The sequence below is a fragment of the Paralichthys olivaceus genome, chromosome 1 (genome assembly GCF_024713975.1).
Source record: "Paralichthys olivaceus isolate ysfri-2021 chromosome 1, ASM2471397v2, whole genome shotgun sequence".
NCBI lineage: Eukaryota > Metazoa > Chordata > Actinopteri > Pleuronectiformes > Paralichthyidae > Paralichthys > Paralichthys olivaceus.
Window position 1 is genome coordinate 5,298,413 of NC_091093.1, and position 21,116 is coordinate 5,319,528.

The 21,116-nt window shown below is 41.6% G+C and overlaps 1 protein-coding gene across 4 annotated transcripts in view; it reads right to left on the reverse strand.

The window, feature by feature from the left end:
• Positions 1–2,127: 2,127 nt before the first annotated feature.
• Positions 2,128–21,116, reverse strand: part of mtss1lb (MTSS I-BAR domain containing 2b) — a 66,407-nt gene continuing 47,418 nt past the window's right edge. Inside the window, exons 4-15 of one of the 4 annotated variants that reach the window (XM_069532615.1) lie at positions 19,791–19,875; positions 18,689–18,780; positions 16,736–16,810; positions 13,908–14,065; positions 12,058–12,165; positions 11,859–11,956; positions 10,394–10,541; positions 10,125–10,199; positions 8,137–8,292; positions 7,479–7,661; positions 6,239–6,404; positions 4,452–5,460 (exon numbers count right to left, since the gene is read on the reverse strand). In XM_069532615.1, the coding sequence (XP_069388716.1) occupies positions 4,592–5,460; positions 6,239–6,404; positions 7,479–7,661; positions 8,137–8,292; positions 10,125–10,199; positions 10,394–10,541; positions 11,859–11,956; positions 12,058–12,165; positions 13,908–14,065; positions 16,736–16,810; positions 18,689–18,780; positions 19,791–19,875 (2,213 nt within the window). In that variant the 3' untranslated portion in view covers positions 4,452–4,591. Of the gene's footprint in view, positions 5,461–6,238; positions 6,405–7,478; positions 7,662–8,136; positions 8,293–10,124; positions 10,200–10,393; positions 10,677–11,858; positions 11,957–12,057; positions 12,166–13,907; positions 14,066–16,735; positions 16,811–18,688; positions 18,781–19,790; positions 19,876–21,116 lie in introns of all 4 variants that reach the window. The other 3 variants (XM_020080262.2, XM_069532682.1, XM_069532745.1) reach the window with 3 other exon arrangements.

The following is a 21,116-nucleotide window of genomic DNA, read 5'->3' on the forward strand; positions in this document are numbered from 1 at the left end:
AGCCAGTCATCCTGTGTGCAGTTACATCTTGAGCTCTCAGTCAATGTGAAAACCCTATGTTTTTCAGAAGCCTTGTCTTGTCCTGAGTTAGTGTCCATCGTCTGGAAATGAGTCTGTTCTGCAGGAGTTTATAAACCCTTTACTCAAGCAATTACTTACTGTAGACAAGTGGCAGTGAGTTCAATTGTGTCACTTTGCAATAGAATTGATATACGCACAGCACGCAAACACTCAGACTAGTGGAATCTGCTCTAGCAGCGTCCTTGGATAGTTTTCAAATGTCCAAATCATACATTTAGAGCCGTGCAGTATGGAATAGGTTGTAGATGGGGGATCACCAAGTACCCTCGAGTGGACAAAACAGTAGTACTTTCCTTTAACACGCCCACACTGGAACATCATGGTGAATGTACATACATGCACACTATTATTGTGTTGCTTCCCTGCCGTTCAGACAGGAAACTTCATTCAGTTGTACAAGAACAAAATTCTGACGTTGCAACATTTCGAGCAAGTCACACAGCTTGTAGTACATTCCGGAAATGTATGTATATCCGTGTACAATGTGTCGTCTGAAACAAACACTTCAGATGAACATTTTTTTACTTTTAACTTTTCTATTTTAGGGAGGGGGGGCGGTGAAGTCCGAGCCCTCTGCTCTCCCCTTCCACCCTCTCACCCAGTCTGATTCACCTGATACAACACGCAACATCCGCATGTGACAGGACACTTACAGTATTACCCCCCCAGACAAAAACAATAAAACATCCCCTCGCTGAAGCACTGTAGTAAATAAAAAGAAGGAAAAGTGCTTGCAGAGGGGGACAATGTTTGAAACTCGCAAACATCCTCCTCTCTGTCTCTTTATATTAAATCAACCTAATTTTCTCTTTAAAACAGCCACACACATGTCTAAAACAGTGCTCTATTCAGCAAAATATAATAAATAGGTGGACAAAAAGAGTGCTGATGTCACTGGCTATGTTCAAGTCACTGCTAAAAGCACGTACAGACATGTTGATGAAGAATTCACCTAGCCTACAGTTCAACAGCCAAACAAAGACACACTCGCTCTCGACCCACGCACCCCGCATCCATATGTTACACAGCTTAGTAGTTTGTGTTACAACTGGAGTATTTTTTTCTTCTTTTTACATTAATGAAAAGTAAGACTTAATATTCAAACAGTAGCCTACTGCAGGATGAAAAAATAATATAAACTAAATTGTCCATGTAATATTTCCTAACAAACCTATATACCAAATCTGTGCGCCTGATTCTCGGTTACAAGTATCAGCATATACAGTACACACTGTATGAACAGGCAGTGAAATGCTCGTTCCACACATCTTTTCCTCTCTCTGTCAGTTTCACGAGTCTAACTCAAACTATTCTGCTTCTTTGTCATCAGTAAACGCATCATCACCTTTCCTTAATGTCCACAAATGTTCATTCTGCCGTGCCCTGGGCCCAACTGGGTTATCTGCACTGAGCTGGACTGAAATGCACTGGGGTAGCCTGGTAGGTTTAATTTAGCTAAGACAGCAATGTTGAGCTCACACAACAATCAATAGGCTAAAAAAACTTGATCACTGGAACAACATTAATTTTCTGTGACTGAATAAATAGAAGGAATGTGGTTATGTTTAAATCCTTTCTGGTGATGAACCTGAACTATGAAAAATGTAATAAGTTACTAGTTAAACACCACATTGCCAGAACAGTAGTAAGTAACATTACTTGTTACTTTACTTTTAAAGACTGCCAAGAGTTAACATTAGCCCAGAGCTGGTGACCTCACAGAGCCAAAAGCAAAGCAACCTGTTGCTGACTGTCAGCTCAGAAATCACTATGTATGAATGCTGTCAGAAAACATTGGAGTTGGTGGGAGGTGTTTGTTTACCCTTGTTTGACAGGGGCAAACCGCCAACTGCCCTTCACTCAGCTATCGTGTCCAGCTGACGTCTGCTATCTTCCACACCTCCAACAGTTTGATGCCTAAACTGTTAATAAGTAACTGTAATGAAATATCTGGATATCTTATACCAGCCCAATCCCTTTATGCTTAGTGGAAAAACAAATGATGACCATGACATTTCACTATGTGTTCTTGCCCAACACTGTTAGCAACAAACTGCACATGTTCTTTCGTCAGTTTCTTTTTGTGCTGTATAATTTTGTATGAAACACACAATTGCTGTAGGTCGTTAAATACAAGGAGAAGGTTTTGACTAAAGTGAATCTGGGGCTAAAGGTTGTTGGTCAGCCATGTTCAAGGCTTAACTGTGCCTCCCCACTATGCAAGATGACATTATTTATAGGTACGACCATAATTGCAGATAAGCCAATGTGCTGATATGTATTTATACATAAATATGAGATTGCTTGGTTGTATGGGATTTGGACACATGTAAATTGCATCCTAAGTCTACTGTTGTAGGTTTAAAAGTCAGTGGAGCCCAATTACAAATAAACATATTCTCTAATATCCTGCTTTGTGATGGTTTGGGATCTATTCGCCCAGGTATGTGAGATTCCTGCCTCCACCCTAGTACAATAGAGGTTTATTGAATTTGTTGTGCTTGCAGTATCAAAAAAGCATTTTAAAAAAATCCACAGTGATGAGTCTGAGAAAGTATCCAAGTTACTGTAACATCTCCTGGTAGAATATATATAGATTTAGAAAAGAGAATCTGTCAATGAACCAGAGAAACAAGACTATTGTCTCTGGGCAGAGAAGGAGCTGTTTTCAACAGGATTGTTTTAATGTTATGAGCATCACAAATAAAATTGCCTTCACCCTGATTGTTGGGGAGGAGTCAGAAATGTTAACCTGGATAAAATTAAACCGAAACAATCTGCATGGCTAATGAGAACATGCCTGTTTGTCATGAGGGTGAACCAACCATCTAAAGCTTATTTCCAAAAGTAGCCTGACCTCTCTATGTAGAGTTGTTCTAGGGGATTGTGTGCTCAGTCTCGCAACCACATCATAAAAACCCTCAGCACTATTCAAGAGTCCACAGCTGGCGATGGCTTGTAGAGCCCTGAAGGGCCGTGACCTCCAGTCCATTTCTAAATAAATATTTAGATTTAACTTTCTTATCCCATCTCTCATTTGACCAATCAGTCCACTCCAATTACAAGTCTTCTTCACTTCCTCTTTCTTCCACAAATTAAATAATTTCCTCAGGACACAGTCTTATTGACAACCTTCTCTCTCACGTTCATGCTCCCTATTAGACTGTATGACTACAGCAACACCTAGTGGCTATTGTACATACTCTACACTACCACCTACTGCTTCAAAGTGCTTACAGTTTTCCTTTTTTTCTCAACATTTTTTTTTTTGTGATCAGCTTCCTCCCCTAAACAGAGACAGGGACAGAGAGAGAAAAAAAAAGGCCAAACCTGGCTTGGCATGAATTCACAGTCAATGTGTAATTTAGCATTCCTGATGATTGCCTGAATGTGACAAAGGAGAATCCACAAAACTCCCATCAATCCTCTTTTTTTTTTCGAAACAAGAAAATAAAACACATTTATTGCTCCATTTCTGATTTAACATTTCTCTCTGGTTCTAGAAAATATATATGAATATATCTATACGCCTGGATTACTTCTCCTAACGTCTCGTACAGTGGCAACAAGGTAAATGACGTCACAATATAAACAAGAAATTACACGTACGACACACAGGAGAAAAGCCCTGCCCTCATTGGGTAACCAGCTGTCCTGCAGCAGAGCTCTACCCACCCCCCTCGCGCACGCACACACACATTCATCCACATGCGCACGCAACCATCTTTCACATTTGCCCACATACATACACATGAATGCACACACACTAAACAGAGAGAGAGAGAGAGAGAGAGAGAGGGGAAGGGGCACTAGCACGGTTCAATGCCAACAGACTCATACTTTCGGATGAACCAGAGAAGCCGTCTGGCTTGTTAGCTCCCCGTGCTAATACCAAAGCTTCAGTTTACTGGGCTAATAAGTACAGTGTGTTGTTGCTGAGACAGCCAGTTCAAATCCAGCCAGTCACATGGAACTCTAATCCCCCCTCCCACTTCTCCCTTTCGTCCCCAGTGGCCCCTCGTTCAGTCATCAGTCTTTCATCTGGGATTAGATGGTTTGGGTTAGTTAGAGAAGAGGGTGGGGAAAAGTGAAGATTGGCAAACAGAACAGAACCCAGTCTTTCACACTTTCTTCGCCTCATTTTTTTACCTGTCTCTCCTACGAGTCTGTCCGTCCCTGGGTGAGGGTGTAGAGAAGACAAACATGCGTCCAACACACACTAGTTATAGTGGCCTGCTAGGAGCCTGTCAATATTCAGTATTTAACTTTTAATTGTCAGCATGAATTAACATTAACAATGTTATTGTCATTGTAATATTATATATAATTTACTCTAATGATGTTTTAAAACTTATTTTTTGTGTATGTTTTTATTCATCTTCTTTTATATTATAGCTTTCCCTACATGGTTAAGTTTTTCGTGAATGTACTAGGCGGTTGGGTTGCACCACACCAACACCTGACTTCCTATTGGCTGACGAGTATCATCTTCTTCCTGCTTCTCCTCCAATCACAAGATGCGCGGTGCAGAGCGGTCATTGGACACGGTCTTGCGAAGGCGAACTCCTCTCCTGATAGTGGTCAACATATCACCAGACCCCTCTGCTTCCTCTGTCCCTGTCTGAGCATCAGTGGAGCCGGTCAGTGGCAGGGCCGGGTCATCAGGAAGGGTGGGGAAAGGGAACTGCCCCTCTCCAAGGGCATGTGCACTGGCTACTAACTCGCCGATCTTCTCCACTAAGCTGTGCCGATTGGCTGCAATCATCTGATCCTCCTCTGATCCGGCCCCTGAGCCTGTCCCCATTACAAGACCCCCATGCTGTTGGGCATAGACCTCTAATGCTGCCCCTGATCCCCAGGCAGTATTAGGCAGGCTGAGGCGCTTGGGTGACGCCTTCACATAATCAAGCGCACCCTGTGCATCCTCCACTCCAGCAAAGAACACACACTCCTCACTGCCCACACGCACAGGTACACCACCTGCATGTCCTCCAGCTGCATACGCACCACCCCCTGCCCCAGGTGAATGTGAGTCTCCGGGAACAGTGGGGGTCTTGACAGGCACAATGGGTGGTCGGATCGGGATGGGACCCGCATTGGACAATGTGCGCCTAACACCCGGTTTAGTAGATGGGGTTCGTCGAATGGTGGCAGTGCCTGGAGTCCCTGCTCCGCCTCCACCAGGCTGTCCTGATATCCCATGAGCAAGAACACCAGTGGGGAGGCCGGCTGTACTGGCTGGCCTCTTGGTCTGGATCATGCGCCGGTAGTTCTGGGCGATATTAGAGTGACGAGGAATGGTGGAGGACTTGTCAAACTCTGTCTGTCCATCTGGGCCTTCAGCATCACCATTCACTGAGTAGCAGTCATAGTCTGAACCTAATGCACAGGAGGAAAGACAAGGTAGAAGAAGAGATGCTGAATTTTTGAAGAGTGAAACTAAATTGGATTCACAGGAGAAAAGAGGAAAAATGATTTAGTGAGTTCATAGTATTGGATTAATACAGTGAAAGTCACATTCTTTGGATAAGGCATTTAACTAAAAGAAGTCAACACTGTTAATATTATTTAATTTTAAATTCTTATTGTTATTTCCTGTCTGGCATCAAGGAAACTGTCAGACAACACCTGTCATATACTCTAGTTGCTGCTTGGATAATTAAAAACCTAATACCCTTGTTTTGGGTTTGAGTACACCATGCTCTCAAGACACTGAGCCTCATGAAGGAGCTGTTCGTACAAACAAACTGATTTGGAGGAACCCTCACCACTTTTCTCATATTCTGAGTTTGCTTTTCAGGTGAAAACTGAATATACGAGTTGTCCAGCCCTGTCTTAAAAGTCATGTAAAATTAGTCATGTTCGTACGAACTGACCATGCGAACAGATGTAGGAGAAATTTAGGTTAAGAGTACAAACATGATTTTACATGAGGCCTAATGATTCTATTGTAAATTATATATTCTGCAGAGCTTGTAAATACTGGCAAATACAGATCAATCTAAAAAAAAAAAAACAGATTTGCCCATCACAAGTTGACATTTCTGAGATTTTACACGGACAATAACATGATGGATTCAGGCAGGGAAATATAAAAAATGTGGGCTGAAATGGATGAATAACTCAGTGGAGCATATTTCAGAGTTCAGAGCTTCACCTTGTGAGGGGATGGTGTCCTCAGAGCAGGATGGGGTTGTGGTCTCTGTGCTGTATCCACTGGAGTACTGCAGCGAGTCTCTGCTGTTCTTCTGCTGCTCCACACTCAGCCCTCTGGTCAGCACCATGGCCAGGTCACTGGCTGCTGGGGAAACCTCCTCTCCATGCTGACCAAATGCAGAAAGGTGTTTAATTAGACAGCTCTTCATAGCTAAACTCAGACTTTTCTTAATGCAGACAATTCTCTCTGACACACAACACACAAAATAACACACAAAAAATGTAATAGCCTGATTAACTGACTTCATATAGACAGAGACAACTTGATTTGGCTGACAAAGATTTTTCTGATGTATGGATAGTCTCTATAGTAATCATCTTTTTATTATCATACTTTTTATTGCAATGGTGTGAGATTGTAAAAGTGTGAAAGTAAAATGTTGTGTATTGCTCCATAAATGAAACCACAGCTCCAATGACAAAATACATTTTCTCCACATTGATTGTCTATTGTCTCGTCTACAAAATAAAACAAAGTATTAAAAAAGGTGGACAAATGTCTGTGTGCACCTCTTCTCATCAAGGTAAAGTTTTTTGAGACACATTTTTGATCCAAATGTTTTCAGTAACCTTTTTTAGTTTACAAGTGCTTTAATATTGAGACAGATAACTCTATGTGCTGTAGGTCTCCATAGTGTATGTGGTTATTGTTAATTAGTATGTTAATGCTTACTTTGTCAAACCAACTCAATTACGTGCTTGGATGTGTGTGTTGGGTTCATCTCAATACAGCAAAGTGGAATACAACTTTTAACATTAAAAAAGATTAATTAAAAGAAATTAAAAATGTCTTTAGATGTACTGATACATGGTGGTGTGTTGATATAATGCATCATCCCATACTATATTCATTCTTGCTCTCCACTTAAGCCTGAGACTGGATTTTTTAGTCCATCTTCTACTTGTTCCCTGCTCTAAAACCACCAGTGAGTGAAGCAGACACTGCTCACGTTTGTGTTTTTTATCTGTATTGACTTGGTATTGTTTGGTAGATAAGAACAAATAAGTGTTGAGCTTATCAGCCTTCTTATACTGCCAAATAAAGATCACTGTCAGAGTCGATTCAAAGGTTTATTATACCCATTTTACATGGATTGCTGTATTGCAAATATCCCTCTACAAATTAGCCTAAAATGTTCTTCTATATCTTCAATCTGCTTGTCCGCGTCACCCGTCATTACCTTGGCAGCAATAGTAGCTGGGGTCATCCTGGCTCTCTGGCCATCATCGGGGTGTGATGGCCCAGCGTACCCCTGGGAGCCTGGTGACGCTTCGCTCTCCCTCAGTCTATCGAGGGGCTCCTTTCTCCTCTGAACTGCTGCTGCAGCCACGGGCTGTTCATACTGACCTGCTTTGGACCAATCCTGAGGAGGTGAGTGGAATTAATAAGCAGGAAGTGTAGGTAGGATTAGCATATAGAGACTTTGTCCACTATCCAGCAGTTTGAAACCCTTCATCTGTGTGCAGAGAGAGGGGGCCTTCTCAGGTGGGTGCTTGGAAGAGTGTATGTGCGTGCGTGTAGGTGGGTAAGTGTATGTGGGCAGGGGCCTTTTTTGAGCCTGTGCTGAATTTGATGAGTTTGATTGGTCAGCTCTCCACATCCTGCTAAGTTTTGGTCAATCTCCGGTCGGTTAGATTGCAAAACCAGTGAGTGAGACAGGGGAGGCCAAAAAAAAGCATGCACACACAGCAGATGGATGTGAAAACTAGTTAAGCAAAGCAATGTGGTTATGAATGAAAATGTAAAGAAAACACACCAAACATCTTAAACTCAATGTTGGACAGAAAACAGACAAAAAAAGGTGCAACTGAAGAAATGGAAGCGAATGGAGAACAAACCTTCCAGATAGGAACCTTTGATGTGGGAGAGGAGGAGCTGGATCCGGGGGGGCAGTTATAGGGTGGGGACGCAGGAACGGGAAGAATGACAGAGAGAGGCCTGGTGGAGCCAGAGTGAGAGAGAGCGGGGCGGAAGGTTGCGAAGGACGAGCCAAACTGCGGGACGAGAGACATAGTCGTATCATCAGAGAGAGAAAATAAAGACGTGGACGTGGACTAGGAGAGGGAGAGAGTGAGAGAGGCAGCCAGATGTGGTGGGAGACCACTGGGCTGAACACATGAAAATAAAAGATATCAACAATGATACACACACACACGCACACACAGTGCGAAAGAGAAGAGCAGGAAAAGATCAGCAGTAGGTTTGACAACAGAAAACATTAGCCACTGCTGTCCATGCATCGAAATGACTCTATGTACAAACTAAGTGTAATTTTTAGTCTTTAAGAACTACATCAGTGAGTTCTAGGTCAACTACATGCCACAGCTTGATTATGTGCATATTAAAAAGGTGATGGAATGTGTTAAAGCAGCCCCAAGCATGCATTCAAAACTCGAATGGTTTTGATTTGACCATTACCTCTTCAGAGCAGTAATTGTGCATCATTGTAGGACAGAAAACAGACTATAAATAGTTTATTTTTGATAACGTAGTAATGGGCTCTTCACTGCTCCCTGAGGCTAAAGCTGTAACTTCAATTGGCAGGAGCTGTGCTTTTAGTGAGTATTTATTTCCCCATAAGACACAGAAATCCATGTTCAAAAGCAAATGGACTGGCCACAAACAGAGGAGAATATTTTTCACTCTGTCTATAGCACTGCACTGTTAACCCGGTGTGGTTTGATGTGGATATAGAGAAATGACACACTTGTAACGTGGAGAGAAGTTTGGATTTCACAGGTAAATCCAGCAAGTTTGCATTATTGCAGTGTTTCATCAAGGTAACTGGTGACTGTGGAGCACATGATCCATCGTGACATTGATTATCACTTGAGCAAGAGTTGGATGCAGGGCTAACTGCCATCAGAAGGCTGTTGAGATAATCCACTGAGGGAAGGTACTCGTATGTGTAAGGTGCTGGGGATGAAAGATGCTGCTTGCAATGAAACATGAATATTTATTGCCTCATGAGCATCATTGTATTGTGTTTGTTTTCTGCAAACAGATGTGCATACTTCAGAGAATGCATATTCAAGCATTCCATGTAAAGTTTTGATGTTGACCTGATCTTAGTTGGTGAGAAGGACGTGGTGCAAATGGCTGTAAATCTTCTGAGCATGTGATGTGAACTCTCCACTGCACTTCTTCCACTACTGCAGTGAGCCACCAAAATACAAAACACGAGCAGGTAAAAACAATACTGTCTTCACGCGCAGGACAGATGCCATTTTTCATAATGTGTGCCTGCAAAACAAACAGCCCTCGATGTGTCTGATTCCTGCCATGAAATATACTCATTTTGGAATGCACAGAAAAACATGAATTCATCCAACACATCTCGCATAATTTGCATTTTTCAAAATGTTTCTCTTGTGGATGGTGTTTAATTTGTTGATGCCTTCTCTGCATATTCAGCCCCTAGAGAATAAATGCTACCTGGTCTACTGAAGGTTGCCACTAGAAAACAGCTTTTGTAAAACTTAAAATATAAAGAAGTAAGCTGTTACCTTCGCCAAGGAGATAATGTCCTCAGAACGGATATCCACAAAACTTACATGAGGAGAACCCCTAAAAAATGTTTAATCACTTTCAAGATGTGTTTTTTGACAGTAATACTTTATTTCACAGGGAATAAATCATGGATCTTGGTGAAACTATGGACTGTTGGGCCTTGGCAGAGGTTTGTGTTCAATGAGAGTCATCCTAGTTACATCTTCAAGCACATTTAAGGATCACTTGTTCCTGTTCCCTTCGACTCATGCCACATGCAGTAATTTTTACTTTTCTGGTGGACTACATTATATGCTGTATGAATACCAGTACTCACAGTGGTGGGGGAGCTGCATTCACTGACCGACTGGCAGGTTTCTGAGGCCTCAGATGATGCTGAGCTGGACGACTTCTACAGCAGGAAAAAAAAACATTTTGTCAACTGATTTAGGTGAACATATCAAGAATCTCTATGTAAACATTGTGTGTGCATAGGTGATATCCATCTTTTTTTTCTAATATAGATAATTCTGTAAATCAAACTAAAAGCCAACATTTAAAGCTCAAATGTGTGTGTAGAAATATGTGTGTGTAAGGCATTTGTACCTGGCTCGTGATGTCCGAGGGCATGGGTGACGGGGGCTTGGAGTAGATATTAGCATCCTGGGACACGAAGCCAGAGTCGTGGGAGGAGACGCTGCTGAGGCGGTGTGCTGCGATGCCCCCCGGCGGAGGAGGCTGGTGCGGCAGGCTGCTGCGGTACCGATAGGAGGAGGAGGAGGAGGTGGGTGAGTGCGGTTGGGAACCTCCACCACCACCTCCGCCAAAACCACAACTACCTCCTCCTCCTGACGAACGGGAGGCACTACTGTGGGCGCTGTTGACACTGCTGTGAGGGGTGAAGGTTGCAGAGGAGCAGGAGGAGGGTGGATTGTTGAAAGGGGGGTGAGGAGGGTGAGGAAGGGACGAGGGTGATGTCAATGTGGAGTAAGGACAGTGTTTAGGGAGAGAGAGCACGATTGCAGGAATGTGATTTAGGAAGAAGGAAATGTGTAAGATGTGAAGGGTGGGTGATGGTAAGTTGATGGTTGGAGGATGTTGTGGTTGGTTTCATGTGATGGATTGAAGTTTCAGGAACAGTCCACAGCAAGTTGTTAGTGACACACCAGTCACAGATAAAAAGCAGAGACCCCAGAAAAAGAGAGGGAAGCATGACAACCAAACACCCGGCAGGAGAGAAAGAGGGCAAATCACCAGTTCACACAAACAAGATACAAAAAAAACAGAGAGACGAGTACAGAGTGTGGTTGAGGTGAGGGGGGAAGGGGTGGGGTGGGGGAGAAAGGGGTGGGGGTGGACAGAGAGTGTGTGAGATCCAGGATCACTCACACAAATGCACACTACACAATACAGGATAAAGGCTGTGAACTTTCATGCAACTGCTTCAACATGCAAATACTGACAGAGACTGATTCACTCATACGCTGAATGAGTTTTTATTTCAGATAAACCACAGACATCTGTTTCTACTTTACTGTATTCTTCTTGTAGTGGTAAGTTATTTATCACAAGAACACTATTGTTGCAAAGCTATTTACAAATGGAACTGGAGAGTTGTGTAACTGTATCTGAGTCCACAGGCTATTGTAGATCTCAAATCATGAGTGATAAGACAGCCAGATTGTAACTGTCTGTAATAACAGCAGAATATTAAGGGCCCTATCTTACAGCTGCACAACTGTAGGGGGTGTGTTGATCTTAAGATTAGGTGTGGTCAGGTGCATTGTTGGTACACTGCGGTTTTGATGCAGTTAAACGTGATTGATCACATGATTAATCAATAAAAATGATCTGATATACGCACATGGACTGAATGATTCTACTACACTGAGGATGTCTGGACAAACATTAATGATGGACTGACACACACAGAGAGACTGACATAATAAAACATAAACATCAGGGAGGGCTCCTCTTTCTGATCCTCAGTTTATACTGATACACAGTTAAGAACACTGCAGCGTGGCTGTGTATGTGTGTACTGTGCATGCGTGTATTTGTGTGTGAGTACCTGCACATGCTGCTCTTGCGTGAGCCAGAGCTGCTGGGAGATGAGGGAGGGGTCTGATAGGACCAGCTGTAATCTGACCCCTTGAGATCCTTAATCACCTGAGAGAGACACAGACACAGTGAGTTAAAGAGTGTCTGCTCAGTTTGTTTCTTCTTTGTGTGTGTGTGTGTGTGTGTGTGTGTGTGTGTGTGTGTTTCACCTGTTCACTAGCAGGGGGCAATTTGTGAGGATCTGTTGTCAGCACAGTGAGGTCATCAATGATGGCCTGGAGGTGAGTGATCTCTCCCAGCATGGCGATCTCTCCGTTCTACAAAACAAGATAGAAACAATCAGTCTAATATCCTGCTGAGCTCCCCCCCCCCCCCGCTGTCTGTCTACCCTTCCTACCCTCTTTCAACCAAAAGTCCAAAATACAGCAATTTTTCAAGTCAGTAGCATTTCAAATACCCAGAGCACACATAAACATGGCACTAAGTGAATATGAAGTGCTGCACCAAAATGATTTGCTTGTGCAGCTCAAAGTATTTTCATATATCCACATATCAGAACCCTCCCTCATGTACCCCGCCTCTCACCAGCTCATCCTGTGACCCTCAAAAGGATGAGCAGAATGGATGGAGCATGCTATCACCAAACAGATCACAATGCAGGACACAGAGGCTGTGATGTTCCAACCAACAGACCAATCTTAAGATAATATATTGTAGAAAGTCAGACATCAGTGGCATTTCAATCAGCCACCACAGTAAAACTACCCATGGACATGTTGGTCTTAAATTTATACATTTTGGCACGTGAAACAGAAATAACACAAAAGCAAGTTGTGAAGTCCATGGTTCAGAATTTTACTGATATTACGAGAGCACAAACAAGCAAAAGTGGATTTGGGCACGTCTCAAATTTATCTGCACAATCAGATGTTTAAAACAGAGTCCATGGATTACACAAAGCCTCTAAAGGTGTTCCTTGGAATCAGACTCCAAGAAGTTAGGGTCAGATCCTTTCAGTCTCATAAAAAGCAATCAATGGATCAGACTTTCCAGCACATCCCAGCACACAGCTGTGGGAGACACCCTGACCTCAGGCTTCATTTTAACAATATAATCTGTTATAATCATGTTCTAAAGAAGATGGCTAAACTATATAGTTGGCATCCATTTTTGCTTGTTTAACAGTGAGAAGAAAGGTCATAGCACCATCTTATAAATTTGATAGTGTCACACATCTTGTCATATCTTGTCTTGTCTTACATTGCAGTAAGTGAAGAAAACACCTTGCATACTTGCTGTATTTCGGTTTCATACAACAGTCACAGAGTTATGTTACACTCCCCTGAGGAATATACATGTTTTTCTGATGCTGTTGTGTGTGTGCTGCTTCTAGACCTCAGTCAGCTCCAGATCCTCAGCTCCGCCTCTGCAGTGGGTGGTGCCTCTGCACACCTGGAGAGTATAAAGCTGAGGAGCCTCACCTCAGTCGCTCTCTGCCTCCTGCTCTGCTCGCTGTTCTCTGTTTGCTCTGCTGTCGGCGGCTGCCTTGCTAAATCCACTGTACTTGTTGAGCTCTACTCGTGAAACTTATGTTGTTCCTTAACTGCTATTTTTAGTTTTGGGATTCTTTGTTAGACTTGTGGCCAGGAAGCTGTAGGCAAGAGTAGCCATTTTGTTTCAACACAGTGCTGCCAGGGAGGTTCAGTTTCTGTACCTTTCTTTTTTTTTAGACAGAAGTATGTTTGGTTCTAGTTAGGGATGAGTTTTGTTATTTTGGTTAGGCTCTCTCTAAAGTTGTTTTGCTTCCATTGCTGGCAATAAACAACCTTAATTGAAGTACTTGACTCCTGACATCTTTTAATGTGGTATTGTGTTACTCCCCCTACACCTAGACCTTATTGGGGACGCAACCAGTTACTTTGGATACACCCACATCTCAAAGAGAGGAGCGGCTCTGCAACCACAGGAGACTATGACACTGCGCAGCAGATCAGACAGTATTCTTTCTTCCTTTCCTCCACTCTACCACCACCCCTCCTCCTCTGTCCATCCCCCTCACCACGACTGGCTGCAGGAAGCCAATGAAGGTGCAGAAGCGACCCCTCTCCTCCACCAGGGCGCGGCGCACTGCCTGCTTCTCTGTCTCCTCCATTAACAGGCACATGTCGGTAACATCCTGCATGGCACTGTCGAGCTGAGGCTGCAGGTCTCCTCGCCCTGGGAGAGGAGGAAAAAATGAGACGGAGGAGAGTGAAACAGGGAGGTCAGGGAGGAGATGATGTTAGACAGGTATGAAGGGAAGAAGTGGGGTTTTCATCGAAGAGGGTGGATGATGTAGGGAGGAAAGATAGGTGGCAGATTATGTAAGTGAAAGTGACTCTGGCTCTAAAAGGTTATAAACTTGAATTTGGTGAGATGGGATCTCTGTTTCCCATAATACACTGCTCCATCAAACCACTACCATACAAAATGAAAACTGATGTTTTGGTTGTATACTTGTTTTAACTTATTATGTGAGTGCCTCACATTTTGTCATTAATTACAATTGACAACAGCCATCTGCTTAATGTTCAGCATATTATATAAGGAGACATATCAGAAGTATTTATCACTGCTGTTTGGTTTTGTCCAATAGCTTAATAACCTAGGTCTATATTGTATTCATATATACATAATATTTATTCTGCAATATAAAATATCAGATTTTTATATCCTCTCTTCTCATAAACTGAACAGATGTCTAGCAGTTTGAAGGAAAGTTGAAATGTAGGAACCTCCCTGTGGCAAAGGCTCTAAACCTGTAATGTCTACTTTGACCACTTGGGTGCAGCACAATCAAGCTGCATTTGTTTTCTGTAAGAGCTGAAAAATTTTTACATTTATTACAGTTACCACTTTTTTGGAGAGATGCTCAATACAATCAAATAATATTTTGGACTAAATGTGTATTAATCACAGCACATGACACAGTACAGAGTCAAAAGAATAGATACATAGACATGGTGTAGAGAATCTCAATCTTATCTACTGTTAACTAAATCCAATGAATGTAAAGCAAGACATATAACTCTATGTATTCTTACAGCATGCAAAAAAAAGTCTGCAGATGTCTACAGTACCAGGGATGGAATGAAAGAGAGAAGAACAAGAGAAAATGACAGTTTGACAGTGGAATGAAAGATTGAAATCTGACTAATATTAGCAGTTATGCAGGAGTCAACACAGAAGAAATTATACCATGCATTGAACAAGTGAAACTTCAAATTATATAACTATACAAAACTGGAAAAGCTGAATTTTTACCATTCAAAGGACTAAAATTGATTTGAACTGAATAGATGAAGGAATCATCTCTTCTCTGAAGACTCAGTAAATGTTTTCAGGTAAAACTCATACACTAATAGACTTACAACAGCTGCATGGTTACCTGATCTTGAGGCTCTGTCTTGTTGTGGGGCTCTGACATCAAATCTAGCTTTGAATGTGTTATTAATTTAACGACATCCAGTAAATCTTTGTGCTTCATTCTTGTGACAGTTGTCTCAACAACCTATTACGCTGGTCATCTTCTATTTCTCATTTTTATGTACTATTTTGTGTTATATCTCATACTTGGAATTATTTTGAAGATGAGCAGTATAAAGTAGTATAAAAATGTATTAACTAAATATTTAACTACTGCGATGAATGCACACAGTGTGGGGCCTAAGACTGAGTTATGAGGCCCCTGGTGGGATAATACAGCCCTGACTACAAGGCTCTCTCTCTGTTGCTCTGAAGACAAGATTAACGTTTCTTCTATACTGTAGAACAATTCTCTAATATGCACAGAAATCTTTTCATGACCATTTGGAACAATTATATCACAGTATCAACCACGGAGTGATAATCTGAATAAAGTAAGCTCAGTTGGGACTTAACTACATACAGCATGTCCATACATGGTAATGGGGGGAGAATAATGTGAGTGAGAAAGGAGGTGATGCAACAGAGCTGTAGCGAGCAACAGGCTGATACTTACCCTGGATCTCTATTACCACAGGGAGGGAGACACAGCCAAGGGGGGGGGCAGCAAAAAGGAAGCAAAACAAGAGAGAGAAAGAGGGGACAGAGAGACGGGGAGAAGAGATAGCAAAACTCATTGTTAAGGTTAGTACAAGGAAGCCATCACAAGACAGCCATAGTGCCACAGGTTAGAGCAACTTAATACTGCTGCAACCAAAGACTCAATCCAGAAATCATAATAATACTAATAATAATAATAATAATAACAACACCAAGCATCAGCACTCACCGAGCTAACAACACACTCACAAGCATAACAGCACAGAACACTGTGTTCTCTCACTGTCAGGGTTTAGCTATTGTCTACTGCTACTAAATGTATGATATGGATAATACTTCATTTATCAGTATTTTACATAACATATACTCAGTTAAAGTCACAGAGTTGTATTTAACAAAAGACAGGAAGTCATTTTAAAGGAATTTATTTTTTATTTGAAATTAACTTTACAGACATTTTGAATTGATGCATTCATCTGCCTGGCAACTGAATGGAAGCTGAAGAGAGAAAGCACTATTTATTGGTTGTTGCATCGCTGACTGAAGTGTTTCAGGACGAATGAGAAAAAAGAGCTGCAATGCTGCTGAGTGCCACTAGATGACAACATTAACCTACAATTCTTTTGACCTCAACTGTTCTAAATCTATGTGGTTTGACCTTAGTGTATGACTCTTCTTTACTTACATTTAAAGTAATCACTGTATTTTTAGGTGAGATGTTTAACTGGGGCTGGAAAACTGACCTTTTAGTGTGACCTTCTGTCTATTCAATCAAACGTGACATGAGCCTGAGCTCGACTGTTAAAGACTGCTGACTGTTACCTTTACGAGCCTTCTTCTGTAGTTTCATGGTGTCAGATGACTTCTTCTTGATCTCGTGGCGTGACCTCTTGTACTCTTGAAACAGGATGAACAGAGATGTTTCAGTAATAGGAATGTAAAACACTCTGTGTAAACTCATATTATCTTTCATTTCCAATACTGATCAGAATAGAAATGCTTTCAGAAGCTGCGTGACCTCAAGCTCACTGATACCTTACACTGCTTGGAGGCACTGAACATCATCTTTGTTTTGTCCAAGCTGTTAGTGCAGCGGGTATGAAATCAATAACATGAATGTATGAGGAACTCTATTAAAATACATAGACATGATCCTCACAGTGTCTGATCATCAAACAGTTTGGTTTGGTTTATTCTCATGTTTCAATATTAGCTTGTACTACTTCTATAAACTACATACTAATGTCAAATCAATCAGCAAATCACAAACCTTGAGGAACTGATGTATATTGTTATGATATATTGATGCTCATGGTAACATGTATGCCTCAGGATGTGGCAGAAGATATTTTCATAATTTCTCCTGATCTGCATGAAACACTATTCTCCATGAGGCAGTTTATTACAAAATATTGTCCACACAGGGATCTGGTGAGAAGAGGTGTAACAGTTACCAACATCAGAAATGCCTCCGATAATGCCGAGTTGTGCATCGGCAAGTTCACAAATCTATGTACTGATCTGATAATACAACTTTATGGTATATTAGTTTCACCTAAATCAAACTATAATTTTTACTATGATTACTTCTTTGCCGCTCAAAAACAGCAGCTTCGCTGTACTGCCACTGGCTAGTGGTGAGGAAGAAGTGATTTCTGGTAGTGATTAGACTGATCACACTTTATTGTCAGAATTTCTTCTCAAATTTGTGTTGCATCGCAAATTCTGATTCAACAGTTTGACAGACTGAGGAACAAAAGAGTTCTTCAGTCTGTTCAGTCGAGCCTGCGGGACTCTGAATCCCCTGTTAAATAGCAGAAGCTGATATTCCTCCAATAAAACATGTGGGGTCAGATGTAATATTACCTGCCAGTGACAACATTATTTTAGTGTATACTGTTTGAAAGCTTGAACCAAGCGGTTGACCCACAATCTGTGAGCAAATACACAGCAGTCTTGCCAGTCGGGCTTAAAGTTGAACAGAAAGAAAATTGAACCGTGCACAAATTATTTACTGATGATAGACAAAATAATAACATAATGTGTTTGTTTGCCCTGAGTGACCTAAGTCTGTGGAAAATAGATGTGTTGTGTACATTGCTAAAAATGTAGTCCATATGTGCACTCCATTTAAAGGTCAACATAGATTCCCAAATGTTTTCAGGAAAAAGTAGTGTAGGGTTAGCCAGAGCTTCTTTTTTTGTTATAACTGTCAGACCAGATAACAAGTTCAATGATATTCATTCTCTTATGAATTTGTTTTTCAAATGGTTTAACCTGAGTCAGGCCATACAACAATGATGGCACTCACACCCTCCATACAAGGTTACTAACATACTGCTGTTAAAATATGATTTCTTCTTTATTTATTTTTTTAAATGCACTTTTATCGGATCAGAAGAGGTTTCAGGATTGGTACAGGGGAGGTGAAATGGTATGGAAACATCTCTACTTATAAGTCTTCAAACTCTTGTTGATTATTATTATAACTGGACCTGGATTGTACTGTGTAGTGTTGGCGTGTTCACAACAATCCTTTGTATACTTTAATATATGTGTTTTGAGATGTGCAACACTATCTCTTAAGAAAATGTTTCTATACTGATGTGCAACAGCAACAACATTTTGTATGGATCATAGCCATTAATTGATGTAGAGCTTCAATCATTCTACTAGATAATGTCTGTACATAAACCAAATTCCTAAAAAGACATTTTGCTGTTGCAGTTGTATATTCATGTCAGGAGACAGGGTGGACCTGTGATGTGTTTGTACCTTTCGCATGGTCCTTATCCAGCTGGTTGGCTGTTTTCTTCCAGTCCTCAATCTTGTCCTGGAGAGGAGTGATGAGACTCTCCATCAAAGCACTGTAGGAGAGACAGAGATTTAAGATGGTGATAAATGAATTAACATTTCAGTCCCAGGGTGAATATTTCCATGGTTTGCTGTCTTGACTATACAGGCATTGACTTATTGCATACATTTGAGACCCCCATATTCCCCCAATGGGCCCCACTGAAAATGAGAGGCTGTGGTATATTTATGGAGCAAGATCATTATATAAATTTCCTCCACGTGTCGTTCCACTTCATGATTTTAGTATCTGGAACACTGCCTCCCTCCCTATCCAAACATTCATACAGATGAACGCTCACACAGAAAATGTAAGACTAGTGGGGCAGACACACAACATCTTTTAGATGGGCTTCAAAAGAGACCCCTGCCATTATCATGGCCATAGATCATCATCATTGTCACCATCAATGTAATAGGTTCTGTGGTGGAAAATTAAATAGTGTCTATGAAGAATGAGGGAAACAACAACAACAGACTCTTGGTGAGGTTTCCAGAGCGATCTGTGCGACGTTCCATTGGCTGAATTAATTTACAGTGATTTAAATATGTAGACTGAGCAATGTTCCTGATGGAGTCCACACAGCTGACAAGAAAAAAACCTCACCAAACATTTGTCTCATCATAATAACCATAAAAAACAAGGTCAGCTTCAGATGGAAGCACACATCAGGTCGACCATTTTTACGACTACCGGAAAGCTGTGATTGGCGACATGACAGGAAGCAAAAGTAGGAAGGTGAGATGATGAAAACAGTGATGGAGGAAAGGAAAGAAGGAATCAGAATCAGAATTCCTTTACTGTCCCAAGATTGGGAAATGAACACTGTGCAACAGCAAAATAATCAACAAGCATGAAAAATGAAGAATCTAAAGTAAAGATAAGTTAAAACAAGATAAATTACTATATACAAATTGCACTTAGACTGCTGCATTGGTTGTACATGATGAGTTTGTGTGTGTGTGTGTGTGTGTGCGTGCGAAGGAAGGAAGGAAGGAAGAAGGGAAAGGACGTGTATCTTACTTGGTGAACTGGCGAAGTTTGGCCTCGATGCTGCGATGCCTCATGCACATCCTGGTCAGAGCTGAACCAATATCTCTAGTTGCCCCTGGAAACACAAAACAGCCACGTTAATATGACGAAACACACACACACACACTACCAGAGTGTCTTATTGCACATCTACCACAAAAAGGCCATTTTTGTTTGACAGAAACCACACAAAGCTGTGTTCAGTATTTACATTAGAGCTATTAGTGCTCTGTGTAAAGTAAATGCTGCTAAAAGCATTGTTTCCTTCAATAGATGAGCCACTACACAAAGCTTTTCGTATCCTTTTTACACCCGGCCAATATTTACACAAGACACCGATCTGACTCTCGTAGACACTACACACACTCACAGCTCTGTCCAAATAAAGAAGTATCTCATGAGTGTGTGTTTGTGGGGGAGCCGAGCGCTCGGGAACCGAGATTCGAGAGCTGCTAACCTGCAACTGTAAACACAGGTCTATTTTAAGGCCGAGTAGATCCATGTGGAAAAGCTGACCCTGGAGCTGGAGTCACTTTAAGTGATGGTAGACAGAGCCTACTTCCAAACAAGGTGCTCCAAGCTGCTGCTGCTGCTGCTATTCAGGTGGAAAGCAGCAATAAAATGATACTGTGGTTTCATCTTCATACTATGCACTTTCAAGTTTATGAGCAGGGATACGGCTTATGCAGTACAGGGTGCCTGGAGAATTCCTTAATCACTGCTGCCACTGAAATGTACACACTGGAAAATTCTGATTAAGCGGGAGCCAAATGGGATTTCCACGAGAGACACTGTTTATCATGAGGGCTTACACAGGCTTACATGCTAAAATGCAGGGAGTGCAGAGAGAGGAAGGGCATTATTCCAAAATATGTTATGCACCAGATTAATATTTTCAGCCACAACTGAAAACTCCTGTGTCAGACCAAAAACAGTGGGGGGTGGGAACTTCTCCAAAATGATTCAAACTACAAATTCAGAAACTGTCAGTGACATGTAACCATGTTGTTGAGGATAGGAGTCAACAACACTTATTAATTAATTAAAACATAATTTAAAATAAACTGTCAGTATTTAGACAAACTTCAAAGCTAGGGTTGGTAATTCTGGAATAGCTGCAAGAGCAGACTACACTTTGAAATCATAAAACGGATAGGTCTCACCCCCTCCCATCAGCACTCTGGTCAAAGGTACACCCCCAAAAACATGCATGTGCATTGACAACGACTTTCCGCCAGTTATAACTTCTCTGTCCTTTCTTCAGCAGTGTATGTCTCTCCGGCTGAAGACTCTGGTCATGTGCAGTAGGAGCATGGG